Source organism: Phyllobates terribilis, unplaced genomic scaffold (assembly GCF_046119375.1).
Source record: "Phyllobates terribilis strain yellow unplaced genomic scaffold, ASM4611937v1 Scaffold_2__4_contigs__length_985480577, whole genome shotgun sequence".
In the NCBI taxonomy this organism is placed as follows: domain Eukaryota; kingdom Metazoa; phylum Chordata; class Amphibia; order Anura; family Dendrobatidae; genus Phyllobates; species Phyllobates terribilis.
Genome location: NW_027362762.1, coordinates 615,256,228 through 615,271,080, shown reverse-complemented (window position 1 = coordinate 615,271,080; position 14,853 = coordinate 615,256,228). Strand labels below are relative to the sequence as shown.

The 14,853-nt window shown below is 46.3% G+C and overlaps 1 protein-coding gene across 1 annotated transcript in view; it reads left to right on the top strand.

Moving 5' to 3' along the window:
• FANCE (FA complementation group E) overlaps positions 1-14,853 on the top strand; it is a 226,620-nt gene that overhangs the window by 17,567 nt on the left and 194,200 nt on the right. The window contains exon 6 of the mRNA XM_073670648.1: positions 12,474-12,597. Coding sequence (XP_073526749.1) covers positions 12,474-12,597 — 124 coding nt within the window. The remainder of the gene's footprint in view (positions 1-12,473; positions 12,598-14,853) is intronic.

The window sequence follows — 14,853 nt, the reverse complement described above, 5'->3', positions numbered from 1 at the left end:
CAAGAAAAAAAAATGCAATAGGTAAGACAGGTGATGAAAAGCAGAGTTGTTATGGAAGAAATAAACAGTTCTGGCTATAAATATTTTAGCAGTTAATAGATGAGGAGTGTAGAGGTTTTATTGTCCTGTGTCCAGTGTTGTGATGACCTCACAGGTCTGAGAGTCTGAGGAGCACATTCCTTAGTTGATGTAGAATGACCTAAATCCATGTGACACATTCATTCCTGCTCTGAAAGTGTTAAAGGTCATCATCAGTTTGTATTCTGAGACTCTCCTTTCTCTCTGAGATTTGAAGTTACCTTTTAATACTAGTAATTTCATATCTTTTATGCTGTGATCAGGGGAACAAAAATGCTTGGCTACAGGCAGATCTATTCTTTTTTCTTTTATTGTGTGGCGATGATGATTCATCCTTGTTCTAAGTTTTTGCCCTGTCTCCCCTACATAAAGACCCCCAGCTGGACAGGTACCTGTAGCTGGTGAAGATGACAGGGAGCTTCTGACAATGATGCTTCTTAGATTTGGGGGCTGCCTGAAACACAGAAGTGGGGGGTCTGGAAATATGGATTGTAATCGGGCATCTTTTTGTAGTAAGGGTTTGTAGTGAACTGTTGCTCAGACCCCGTCCAGATGATTAAAATATCGTCAATGAAACTATAGTAGGCCAGAGGATAGAGACAAACACCTTGATGGCCTCAGAAAGACCTTTTTGAAACAGGGCTACCATCCAAGAACTATTGAGAACCAGATTACAAGATCCACCAGAATATGGAGGAATCATCTCCTACATTACAAAACTAAACAAGAAAGCAACCGGGTGCCTCTAGTTGTCACCTACAATCCAAATCTGGAGGCGCTAAGAAGAGCTGCATGGAAACTACTACCCTTACTACAAAAAGATGCCTGGTTAGAATCCATATTTCCAGACCCCTCACTTCTGTGTTTCAGGCAGCCCCCAAATCTAAGAAGCATCATTGTCAGACGCTCCCTGTCATCTCCACCAGCTACAGGTACCTTTCCTTGCAACCAGAAAAAATATAAAACCTGTCCATGTATAACGACCACAGACAAGATAAAGATCCCCAATTCACATCAGGACTATAAGATCCCAGGTACGTTCAGCTGTATCACATCTAATGTAGTGTACTTAATTATATGTACCAAATGTCCAGCTGGGGGTCTTTATGTAGGGGAGACAGGGCAAAAACTTACAACAAGGATGAATCATCATCGCCACACAATAAAAAAAAAAAGAATAGATCTGCCTGTAGCCAAGCATTTTTGTTCCCCTGATCACAGCATAAAAGATATGAAATTACTAGTATTAAAAGGTAACTTCAAATCTCAGAGAGAAAGGAGAGTCTCAGAATATAAACTGATGATGACCTTTAACACTTTTAGAGCAGGAATGAATGTGTCGCATGGATTTATGTCATTCTACATCAACTAAGGAATGTGCTTCTCAGACTCTCAGACCTGTGAGGTCATCACAATACTGGACACAGGACAATAAAACCTTCATACTCCTTATCTATTAACTGCTAAAATATTTATAGCCTGAACTGTTTATCTCTTTCATAATAACTCTGCTTTTCATCACCTGTCTTGCCTATTGCATTTTTTTTTTCTTGTGTGTCTTATTGTGTATAAATATGTGACTCTTCAGATTTCATGTTATACTATGCCTGATGAAGAGACCTGAGTAGTCTCGAAAGCTTGCAATTTGTTCCCATCTTTTCAGTTATCCATTAAAAGGTATCAACCACTGAGGACTCTCAAATCTAAATCTTTTTCTATCTACTGGCTAACACGGTACAAGAATATATATTTTCCCTATATCAAAATGGGGCTCCATGAAAACTTGTTTTTTGAGGGGCCAGCTCAAAGTGTTGTTATAAGATTATTGATACCATTTTGGAGTAGATATGATGTTTTGATCTTTTCTTATTGCATTTCTTTGCATTGTATCGGAGGCCAAAAACACACAATTATGGTGTTTTTTTTTCTCCTCAGCTTTTCTTGATCAGGTTAATTAATTGTATATTTTCATAACACATTTATCTGTCTGACTGTCTGCACTATGGCTGAAAGCGCACAGTGAGCTGTGACTGACTCCTGGCTTGTACTCGCAGTAAGAATAAGTTCACATAAGCGTATAAAAAATCATCCAAGTTTCACCCAGAAAACGCAGATGATTTTTTTTCTCCCATTTGTCATCTGTATGCAATTTGTTTTTTATACACAAGGATTTAGTAAAACCTTACAAGACCAAGTGGGATGTGCAAACGTTGTGGTTTTCCTACACATTTTTCGGAACAAAAAGAATTATTTTACTGTCTTTACGAATTGAATGAGAATTCTGCAATCTTGTGCACATGTTGCTTATTTTTGTTCTTGAAGATTTAAAGGAAACGTATCAGCAGGATTTAGCCCTATAAACTAAAGGCATGACTATAATGGTGCTGTAATGCTGATTAATATGATATCTGATGAGAAGGGATCCGCTGCGTGGTTATTTAATACTCCCCTTATGAAGTTTTCAGAAAATGTCTCATGTGCTTCGGGGCTGGACATAGGGGTAGGTTCCTCTTCTCTGCCCGCCCACCAGTCTCCTCGGTTTCTTCTGCAGGTCACTGACTTTTCAGTGATCTGCCTCCTTTTAAAATTCAGCGCCGCCGCCATCATTGTGTGGGTGGTGCGTGTTCAGTGGGAGCTGGCGTCCTGTGTGCAGGACTTCAATAAAATGGCGCATGCTCAGATTGAGATTTTGGCTCTGAACTGACTCACTGACCAGTGATCAAAATAAAAATTATACATGTCTTATACACGACTTAGTGAAAACGTAAAAAAAAATTGAAATAAATTATGTAAAAAAAACAAAACACAAAGTGCACACAAATCACTAAAATTTGTTTCGCCACTCAAAACGCAGCGTTCGTGATGAAACAAAAATGAATAAACAAAAGGACACATAATTAATATCGCCGCATCCGGAACGACTCGCTCTATAAAATTGGCACGTTATTTATTCCGTTTGGCGAACGCAATAAGTAAAATAAAGAAAAGGAAATATCTCCAGCGAAGGATGGATTAAAAACTTAGGTCTTCCTTTATTAAATACAAGTTAAAAAATATGTTCCAAAATGAATGAGTACAACCACCAGTTAATAATCCCAGAAAATGGGTATTATCAGTCTGATCGACACGTTTCGACACAATAGGTCATTCATTTTGGAACATATTTTTTAACTTGTATTTAATAAAGGAAGACCTAAGTTTTTAATCCATCCTTCGCTGGAGATATTTCCGTTTTGTGCTTCTAATGAATCGACCCGAACCAGGGCGGCTCCTTGCAAGGATTTTCCGGGGAAGAAAGAATGACTCTCCTTTTCAGCAGCAGAAGGGAAGGAAGGGAGACACAGATTCTCTACTTCGTGGGTAGGCGGAGCCCCATAGGATAGTCACCTCAGATTGGAAAATGACGACCGGCCCCTCCAGTATATAGGCTCCTCCTACTCCCATGTTCATCATTCTTTTTATCTGAGGTCTCAGAGGATAGTCGCTGCTTCGGCAGCTCCTCAGAAGAGTTGTTATTTTATATCCAGCGAGTCCTGGACCCCCCGTGGTCTAGAGGTCTCTGGGGGTCTCGGCGCTGCTGAGACCCCTGACCCTCCCCTGGCAGCTCTGTGTACCCCTTGAGGAGGTTCCCACTTATGCCTGCCGGCCCGGGGGATACAGGGCGCTCCCTGGCGGAGGCGCACACCACACATCTGAGAGGGTCCCTGCGTGCTCCGCCATAAGGGGGAGCAAAGGGCCATGGCGCCACACATCCCTGAAGATCCCTGTGGCGTTCAACCAGGTAAGTGCTCTTTGGTCTAAAGAGTATCTTTGACGGCTACGGCAAGTGTACTGCCTGTGTGTTTCTTGTCTATTTCAGACGCTGCCTTGACTGGGGAGCAGAGACGGAGGCCAGTAATTTTTATTTTTATTTTTTATTTGCGCATGCTTTTTCGTTTTTGCTTCCTGCCTTCATTGAGGCAGGAAGCTCCCTGTATTGGCGCACGTTTTCTTGCTTTTATTGACTTGCTTCCTGCCTTCATAGAGGTAGGAAGTTTTCTGCCCTCGTTTTTGTTGTTTAAATAAGCGCGGGCTTTGGCGGGGGCGTGGCTTAGCGTCTCCTGGCTTCCTGCCGTCATTACTTAGGCAGGAAGCGCTTGGTTGAGCGTGCGCTGGCGGTCCCTGCTTCTCCCTCCGGCGTCCAGCGGCGCCTCCTGCTCTCTGCTCCCCGTCCGTCCACACACTTAGGAGGAGCGGTCGCCGCAGTACCGGTGAGTCCCCTCTGCCTCTGGCAGGGGTTCTTTGTCAGTGCTGTCTCTCCAGGCTACTTATTAGGAGTCCTCGTGAGCACTGCCGCTTTCTCTCCTAAAGCTATTTACTTCACTGACCTTTTAGGCTGCGTAGTATTATAGTTGCTGTGATGTTAACCCCTTCTGAAAAAGTGGAGCTTTAGGGGAAACACATGGTGTTTAAGGGAGTTTCCCCCTATTGATTTTTTGCTCGGCATTTCTGGGGTAGCTCTTTTATAAGGGTGAGCCTTAACCCTTCAGAGCCTGTCGCATATATATAAAAAAAAAAAAAGTGAGTTTTGAAAACAGGCTGTGCAGCTTTCACACTTTTTTGCCATCCTTGTTGTACATCCTGGCATCTGGTTTGGGTGGCATATCGGATCAGGGGCCTGGGAGTGCGGATCGGTCTCCTGATCCGTTTCAGGTTCAGTCGCATGCCTCTGATACACTCAGGCCTTCTACTACATCAAGTTCAACGCTCAGTGATGATAAGGTGGAGGCGCTCACTCGCTCCATTGATAGTCTCTCTAGTCTCCTGGGACAGTGGGTGTCAGCTAGATCACACCCGATGCCACGAGGTAAAAAGCGCCGCAAGACTATGGTGGCGTTGTCTCCCTCGCAGAGCGCATCAGAGGCTTCGGATTCACCAACAGATTCGGTTGATGAAATTTCTGTGTCCGAAGAGGAGGATCAACAGGATCGCTCTGTTTCTCTTTCTGGTCGCGTAGATGGGCTTATTAAGGACATTATTAGTATTAGAGCTGTCTGAAGAGCCGACAGGACCGTCTAGGTTGGGCCGTCTGTATCAGAAGACGCGCCGTGTTCGTTCTACATTACCTGCGCATGAGGAACTTAACGAAGCGGTGGAGAAGGAGCATCAGTGTCCGGATAAACGCTTCCGAGGAACGCGTTTTTTTGATGCCCTATATCCCTGTGCCAAGGAGATGGTTACTAATTGGGTTCCCTCTCCTGAGGTGGATATATCTCTGTCTCAGCTGACCAAGTCTTCCCTGCTTCCTGTTAAAGGGAGAGCCAATCTTCAGGATCCTTTGGACAGAAGATCGGAGTCAGCGGCGAAATCCATCTATGAAGCCACGGGTCATGGTTTCCGAGCGGCCTTGGGGGCCACGTGGGCCGTTGAGGCTTCTCTGCGGTGGTTGGATCAGCTGCGTGCGGCGTGGCAGGATGGGACTTCGCGTTCAGAAGTGGAAAAGCTTTTTCAGCGAATGGAAGAAGCTATGTGTTATGGCAGAGATGCAGTACTGGACACTGCTTCAATTCTGTCCAGGGCTCAGGCTTCGGCAGTCACGATTAGAAGAGCTCTGTGGTTTAAACAGTGGACCGGGGATGCAGTATCCAAACAGGGATTGCTTAGTCTGGCATATAAGGGCGGTCAGCTCTTTGGTTCAGATCTTTCGGAACTAATTGCCAAAGCTAAAGCTAAGGATGTTACGCTGCCTGGGAAAAAGGCAGTGGCATCCACAGCCAGCAGGACAGGGCCCGGCAGAGGTCTTCGGTCCTTTCGGGCCAGGGGACGATTCAGTCAGCCTTCTTGGAGATTGGGTCGTCCCTCATCCTCCGGCAGATCCGCCCAGAAATCTCGTACTCCTTGGAAGCAACGGTCCCGTCAGGACAGACGGGAGGTTGATAAAAAGTCCGCTAAGGCTGACTGACGCCAGGGATCCACCCGAGGGCTCTCTGGTGGGAGGTCGTCTGCTACAATTCGGGTCGATCTGGGCATCCCACATAGCAGACGCCTGGGTGACACGGGTTATGTCGGCAGGCTATTTCATAGAGTTTCATTCGCTGCCTCCAGACAGGTTTCGTCTGACGGGCATTCCGTCCGTGCCAAGACTGGCTGCCGCACTGTTTCAGGAGGTCGACTCTCTCCTACAGCAGGGTGTGGTGGTTCAGGTTCTTCCGGAAGACCAGGGAAAGGGTTTTTATTCCAACCTTTTTGTGGTCCCCAAAAAGGAGGACAAGTTTCGTCCGGTGCTGGATCTCAGGGATTTGAATATTTACGTCCGGACACGGAAGTTCCGCATGGAGTCTCTCCGATCGGTGATAGCGACCCTGTCGCAGTACGATTTCTTGATGTCCATAGACATCCGCGACGTCTATTTGCATATCCCTATCGGCAGGGCTCACCAGCGTTTCTTGCGTTTCGCTATAGGTCAAGCCCATTACCAGTTTGTGGCCCTGCCTTTCGGGTTGGCCTCAGCTCCCAGGGTTTTTACAAAAATTCTGGCTCCTCTCATGGCGCTTCTTCGAAGACAGGGGGTTACGATCCTCCCCTACCTGGACGACCTGTTCATAGTGTCACCCACAGCGGAGGAGGCAATAGCGGCTCGCGATCTCTCCCTTCAGTACCTGATGGACTTCGGGTGGCTGATCAATTGGAAGAAATCGTCATTGGAGCCAGCACAGTCCATTCTTTTCCTGGGGATGCAGTTCGATACTGTTCGGGCAGTTGTGTCCCTGCCTCCTGTCAAACAGACTGGTCCAGGCTATGAGGTCGGCGCTGTCAATGTCCCTTCGGGAATGCATGCGCCTTCTGGGTCAAATGGTGGCAACTATGGAAGCAGTACCATTTGCACAATTTCATTCCCGGGATCTCCAGAGCCTTATTCTGACCCATTGGGATCGATCGCTAACTTCTCTGGATCGCTCGGTCATTATCTCCCGCAGGGTGCGAGAATCTCTTGGATGGTGGTTACGTCCGGAGACTCTATCCGTGGGGAAATCCTTCCTTCCTCCGAGATGGTCGGTGGTGACAACCGATGCCAGCCGGACAGGCTGGGGGGAGTTTGGAACGACCACTGGATTCAGGGGGTCTGGTCGCCAAAGGAGTTTTCTCTCCCGATCAACATTTTGGAGTTGAGAGCAATATTTCTCTGCCTCCAACATTGGACGGTCTTATTGAGCGGTCTACCGGTCCGGATCCAGTCGGACAACGCTACGGCTGTCGCGTACATCAACCACCAAGGCGGGACGAGGAGTTCCAGTCTCATGTCGGAGGTCTCTCGGATCCTGGTCTGGGCCGAGTCCAAAGTTTCAGCAATCTCTGCAATTCACATTCCAGGGGTGTTGAATATCTCGGCGGACTTCCTCAGTCGCGAGCAAGTGGACCCTGGGGAATGGAGTCTCCATCCAGAAGTGTTTTCTCTGCTGTGTTCCCGTTGGGGGACTCCTCAGGTGGACTTGATGGCATCCAGGCTGAACGCCAGGGTTCCGACGTTCATGTCCAGGTACAGGGACCCGGAGGCGGTGGCGGTGGATGCTCTAGTGGCCCCGTGGGGTCAGTTCAAGCTGATTTATGTGTTTCCGCCGATATCCTTACTACCTCTGGTGATCCGACGGATCAAACTCGAAAGGGTATCAATAATTCTGATAGCACCAGACTGGCTTCGGAGGACATGGTATTCGACGCTGGTGTCTCTTCAGGCGGCACCTCCGTTTCCGCTGCCCCTTCGCCCGGACTTGCTCACTCAGGGGCCCATTCGTCATCCGGACCTGAGGTCCCTTCGTTTGACGGCGTGGCTCTTGAGACCGAGATCTTGACCCGTCGCGGTTTTTCGCCCGAGGTCATTGCTACCTTGCGGGCAGCCCGGAGTCCAGCTACGTCCAGGATTTATCACAGAACTTGGGAGTCTTTCTAATCATGGTGTTCTGGATCCTCAAGAAACCCGAGGGTTTTTTCCATCCCCAACTTCTTGGCCTTTCTGCAATCTAGTCTGGCCAGGGGTTTGGCAGTTAGTACAGTGCGGGGACAGGTATCTGCTCTTTCCGCACTTTTTAGGAAGGCTATTGCCTCTCGCAGGGATGTGCGCTCTTTTTTTCGCGGAGTCGCACGTCAGTTTCCGCCACGGAGGGCAGTTGTGGCTCCATGGCGGCTTAATCTAGTCCTGGAAGCCCTTCAGCATAGGCCTTTTGAGCCTATGGATTCTGCTAAACTTTCACTACTTTCTTGGAAGGTGGCCTTCTTGGTGGCAGTCACCTCTTTGAGAAGGGTATCGGAATTGGCAGCACTTTCTTGCTCACCTCCTTTTCTGGAATTTTTTCCGGATCGCGTGGTGCTTCGTACTCGTGAAGATTTTTTGCCTAAGGTAGTGTCACAATTCCACATTAATCAGGACATTGTGTTGCCTTCTCTTTGTCCTGGACCTAAGAATCCAAGGGAGTGGGCCTTGCACTCGTTGGACTTAGTGCGGGCATTAAAGTTCTATCTTACGATCACTCAAGGTTTTCGGAAGTCAGACTCTCTTTTTATAATTCCGGCAGGTCGTCGGCGTGGTCAACATGCTTCCAAAGACACGATAGCTCGGTGGATCCGTTCAGCTATCCTGGAAGTGTACCGGCTCAAGGGCGAGCCTTGTCCTGTTAAAGTTAAAGCTCATTCCACGAGAGCCATTGGCTCATCGTGGGCTTTTCGTCAGGGGGCCTCGGCAGCGCAGCTCTGCCGGGCGGCCACCTGGCGCTCCATTCACACCTTTACTAAGTTTTATAAGGTGGACGTAAGTGCTTCAGCCGATGCGGCCCTGGGACGCAGGGTCCTGCAGGCGGCGGTAATTTAAGTTATCCCTTTACTTAGTTTTCCGTTATTTAGCGCAGTTTGCGCTCTTGCCTAAGTTTTGGGGTATGGAAGCTTCTGCCTCTATTTCCCACCCTTAAGTAGGTACTGCTTTAGGACGTCCCACGAAGTAGAGAATCTGTGTCTCCCTTCCTTCCCTTCTGCTGCTGAAAGCCTTATTTTGGTAAGAACTTACCTGTAAAATCCTTTTCAGCGAAGGAAGGAAGGGAGACACAGCACCCTCCCAGGGTAGAAGTGTTTTTTTGTGTTTCTAGATGCAGCGCGTCTCCTTCCTGATGTCAATCTTCTGGACTGGGTTTAGCGCTCTACGGCTCTCCTTCCAGTTTCGCCAGCTCTACACAGTTGTCAGGTCCAATGGGGTATGCCTAAGACTGTGTGTTTTCTATTACATAACCTGTTTTCTCTCATTTCTGAAATTTCAGAAGGGGGTATGTTGTTCTGCTGGTTGGTCTGCTCTTCCTTAGCTTGTGTACGGACTGATGAACATGGGAGTAGGAGGAGCCTATATACTGGAGGGGCCGGTCGTCATTTTCCAATCTGAGGTGACTATCCTATGGGGCTCCGCCTACCCACGAAGTAGAGAATCTGTGTCTCCCTTCCTTCCTTCGCTGAAAAGGATTTTACAAGTAAGTTCTTACCAAAATCCGGCTTTCCACTTTCCCTCTTTGTATAAAATAAAGAAAAAACACACCAAAAATGTCGCCTTTTCATCATACTGACAAAATAGTGAATAAAAAGCAATAAAAAAGCCATATGTAACAAAAAAAATGTTATAAATGAAAACGCCATACAGTCCTGACAAACAAAAGCCCTAATATGGCGCATTCGGCAAAAAAATAAAAAAGTTACAGCTCCCAGAATATGATGCAAAAAGCAGTTCATTTTTGTGAAATATTGTTTTTAATCTGTAGAAATAGCAAATCAAAAAACACAATATAAATCTGGTATCGCTGTAGTCGTGCCGACCTAACCAACAATTCGGTCTCATCACTTTTACTGCACGGTGAACGTCGCTAAGAATGGTTTTTGTTCATTCTGTCTTAGAAAAATCTGAATAAAAAACTTTCCAAAATTATGTAACCCAAAATGGTACCAAATATCTGCAACTCGTCTCGCAAAAAGTAAGCCCTCATACTGTGATGTTCGCAAAAAAAAAAAAAGAAAAAGTTACAGCTCTCAGAATATGGTGATGAAAAAAACTACTTTGCACTTTTACTGGGCAATGGCAGCAAAACCTAAAAAAAAACAAAAAAAACAAAACAGATCTAAATCTGGTATCGCTGTAAGAGCACCGACCCGAAGAATAAATCTGCCTTATCAGTTACACCGCATGATGAGCCGTTCACAAATAAAAATAAGAACTATTCTTGTACTGCTGCCTCCCAAAAATCGGAATAAGGCTCTGTTCACATTTATCCTGCGCTCTCCACTGAGCTCTTGCATCGGTTTTCCGTGTACATTCTCCAAAACCGTGATTCAGACAAAACCACTCACATATGAGGCCGATGGAGGCACTTTGGACTGGTCTGTGTTGCGACGGTGTCTTTTTAGTGAACAAATGTGGGCGACCACAGATCTATGCACGCGTAAAAAGATGGACACCACTGGAGCAGACGGCAAATGAAGCCCAAAGTGTCTCAATCGGCCTCATTATAGTGGGTGGTTCTGTCTGGGGTTTCGTCCGGATAATATTTTTGTGGGATTTACACGGAAACTCTGGCATAAGCACTCTGCCTATAACACAAGAATGTGATCCAGCCTTATTCTGGAAGCGATCAAAAATTATTATGTACCCCAAAATGTTACCATTAAAAACACTAATGTATCCCACACAAACCTCCGTAAGCGGCCACACATTTGGCATTTTTGTAGTGGGGAGAGCACTTAACAATTTATGGGATGCGTATCGCCAAAAGCACAAGCTGGGCACAATCTATGAGGGGCTACAATATATGGGGGTTTTACACTGTATGGGGGCACGGTATATGGCCACTATACTGGCATACTTGCAATTCTACAGAATAAAGCCCTGGCGTGGATGTTACAAAATAGTCACTGCAGCCGTAGATGATTTCATTGAGATGTGCAATTTCTACAATGGGGTTACTTTTGGGGGTTTTCTCCTGTTCTGGCATCTTTGGGTCTCCGCAAATGTTGCCCGCTAACTATTCTAGCAAAATCTATGCTCCAAAATCTAAATAGAGCTCCTTCCTTCTCAGCCCTGACGTGTGGCTTAACAGTATCGTGTTTTTTAGACTATAAGACACACCAGACCATAAGACACACCCCAAATTTTGGAGTGGAAAATAGGGAAAAAATATATTTTATAAGATGGGGTCCGTATTATAGTCCGAATAAGTATCTTACCTGGGGGTTGACAGCAGTGGAGCAAGGGTCTCAGGAGGCAGGGTCACAGAGTAAGCTGGCAGTGCCAGAAGTGGAGCAATGCTGCGGGACCTGGGTGGGAGAAGGGGTGCCCCAGAAGCGGGGGGAGGGGGTGGGGCCGGGGTTGGCGGTGAGGCAGAGCGCATTGCTTTTCCAGCGGCCAGCTTCTTGAAGCCGTGGTCTTCAGGGAAATGGCCGCCTGAGCCGGCGCTTGCACAGATTGGAATCTCGTCGGCCATTTCCCTGACGCCCACGGCTTCAGGAAGATGGCTGCCGGAGGTGGCACATGCGCGGTTGATCTCAGTCTGCACATGCGGCCTACGGCTTCAGGAAAATGGCTGCCAAGAAAGCTCTGTCTGATTGCCAATACTGGGCCTGCAGCATTGCGCCGCTTCTGCCGCCAGGTTCCTGAGTGAGGGACCCTGCTTCCTGCGATCCCGCTTCACCACCACCGCAACTCACTGGTAAGCTACGTTCGGACCATAAGACACACTCCCCCCACTCCCCATCCCCATTTTTCTCCCAAATTTGGTGGAAAACAGTGTGTCTTATGGTCTGAAAAATACGGTAATTTCTGACAACATATGGGGGATCACCGCGTTCGGGAAAAATTGTGCAATTAATTATGGGGTCCAATTTCACCTATTAACCCTTGTGTGCCTGAAAAATTTGCAGCAAATACAAAAATTAAATTTTGACCACAAAAACATCATATTTCTACGTCTCAATGTTATAAAATTCTGTGCGTCACCTATGGGTTCAAAATACTCACCCCTAGATGAATTTCTTAGGCAGTGGAGTTTCCAATATGGGGTTACCTGGGGGGGAGAGTTTCTGATGTTCTGGCACCTCAGGGGCTCAACTAATGGAGCCCACAATCTATTCAAACGGAATCTGCGTTCTAAAAGCCAAGTAGCGCTCCTTCCCATCCCCGCCATGTGCTCAAAGAGTATAATCTGAAAAATTAGGTGCATTTGATTTGTGGGTATAACGTGAAAAAATGTGGAATCTTTCATGGGATATGAACACTTTTTCAAGACACTGTACCTTTTTCATGGTATTTCATACTGGCATTTTTTTTTAAAGCGCCCTCTCTTACACCTCCCCAAGGTTAAATATATTCTTAATTCTCCTTTTGTTGTTTTTTGTAGGTACTTTCACTCTCTGCACCAGCATCTCGTACTCTTACTGCAGCACTTACCATGTTTTGCCGGAAGTATGCCGGGCCTGCATGTAACACACTAATTAGCCCACTACTGGCTAAAGCTGAGACAGGTAATCTGAAATATAATACAGGGCTTTTCCTCTTTAATTTTTTTGCGCAAATTTGTCTTTACCATGATAAAAAAAAATAATGAGCTTTTACTCACCCTCTCCTGGGCCATTGGAGTGTATCCGTCACTGCATCAGAAAGTGTGTATAGGCTGCAGCAGTGACATCCCAGCTGCAGCCAATCACTAAGCTTAGAAGCTCTGCCAATGTAGACAGCACGAGCTGCTGATCTTAGTGATATGCTGCAGCGCATCATGTGACATTGTGACATCACGGCTGCGGCTTATACAAAATCACCAAAGCATCAGCAGAGATAGAGCGCTGGCCCCAGGGAGGGTGAATACCAGCTGATTGTTAGTTTTATCAAACCATTTAAAGGGAACCTGCCAGATCCCTTATTCCCCTCAGACCGCCAGCATTTGTATCTTCCTTTATAAATACCTTGCCTAATAGTCCTTTAATTACATTTGATAAAAAACAGATCTATAGAAAAAGTATTTTTAGCGTCAGTTTTTCATATGCAAATGAACCTTTGACTAGTTAATGGGGCGTTTGTTTCTCCAGACTAGTCGCCCCACTCAGCATTTTATCACGCCCCTGTGAGTGTGATAACATAATTTACAAGAGTCAGCATCATCGGCAGCTCCCTGCAAAACTCGTGCATGTGCGCAACTTTCTTTCATACCAGTTATTTCACCTCAGAATCCGGGTGTACTTTTTGCGACTTCACAGGCGCAGTCCGGAAGCAGAGAAGAAGCCTGACGTTAATGATTTTCTTCTCCTCCGTTAACGTCATGCTTTTTCTCTGCTTCCGGACATGCGCCGTGCGCCTTTTAAGCCGGGGAGCGTACACCCAGTTTTTGAGTTTCAATGACTTGTATGAAAGAAAGTTGCGCACGTGTGCGATTTTTGCAGAGGGCTGCCGATGACACCTTTTCTTGCGAATTGTTAACATGCCGACAGGGGCATAACATGCTGAACGGGACGACTAATCTGGGGAAACTAACGGCCCATCAACTAGTTAAAATATTAATTTGCGTATGAAAAAGGGACTTTAGAAATACTTTTTCTGAAGATCTGTTTGAGTCAAACATAATAAAGGGCTTATTAGGCAGGGGGTTTAACACCTTACTGACATGACTTATTGGTAACAAAATGACATTTTACAAATGGTGCTGATGTAAAGCAGACATGTGGAAACTGTTATTTATTATGTTTTTGGTATATGTGTGGTATGACTATGTGGATTAAAAGGATAGCCAAAGTCTGAAAATTGCAATTTTTTAAAAAATTTTGTCAAATTTCTGATATAATTATAAATAAAATGTAAAACATATTAACCTAAATTTACCATTATTATAAAGTGTAATGTGTCATGAAAAAAACATTCTCAAAATCCATGGGGTATGTTGAAGCATTCCAGAGATGTTACTACATAAAGTGACACTGGTCAGATTTCAAAAATTGTGTCCAGTCACTAAAGCCCCCCGTCTCACATAGCGAGATCGCTGCTGTGTCACGGTTTTGGTGACGCAACAGCGACCTCATCAGGGATGTCGCTATGTGTGACACTTTGCAGCGATCAGGCCCCTGCTGTGAGGTCGCTGATCGCTGCAAAGTGTCCTGGACCATTTTTTGGTCGTTGCTCTCCCGCTGGTCAGCACACATCACTGTGTGTGACCAGCAGGACCAGTGATCAGGCTGGTAACCATGATAAACATCGGGTTACTAGGGGCACACGCGCACTTAGTAACCCGTTGTTTATCATGGTTGCGAGCCTGCTAAAGTGAGTGGTAACCTCCCGCTCACTGTAGCAGAGTGGTAACCATGATAAACAGCGGGTTACTAGGTGCGCGTGTGCCCCTAGTAACCCAATGTTTATCATGGTTACCAGCCTGCTCCTGCTTCAGCAGGCTGGTAACCAGGAGCAGGACATCGTGGAAAGATTCTTTCCACGATGTCGCTGCTCCCCTGATCGTTGGTGAGCCTGCCTGTTTGACCGCTCACCAGCGACCACATAGTGACGCAGCAACGATCCCTGACAAGTCGTATCGTTGTCGGGATCGTTGCAGCGTCGCTAAGTGTGACGGGGCCTTAAAGGAGAAGGTCCCTAAATGCTCACATATTGCACCATCACACAGAAACATTTAGGTTGCATTTACATGAGTTCAGTGCGTTAAACAAGCGCGATTGACAATATTGAAGTCGTTCGGTGCTTGTTTACCGGTCTCTTTTACACGGATTCAGAAGAATAATGTG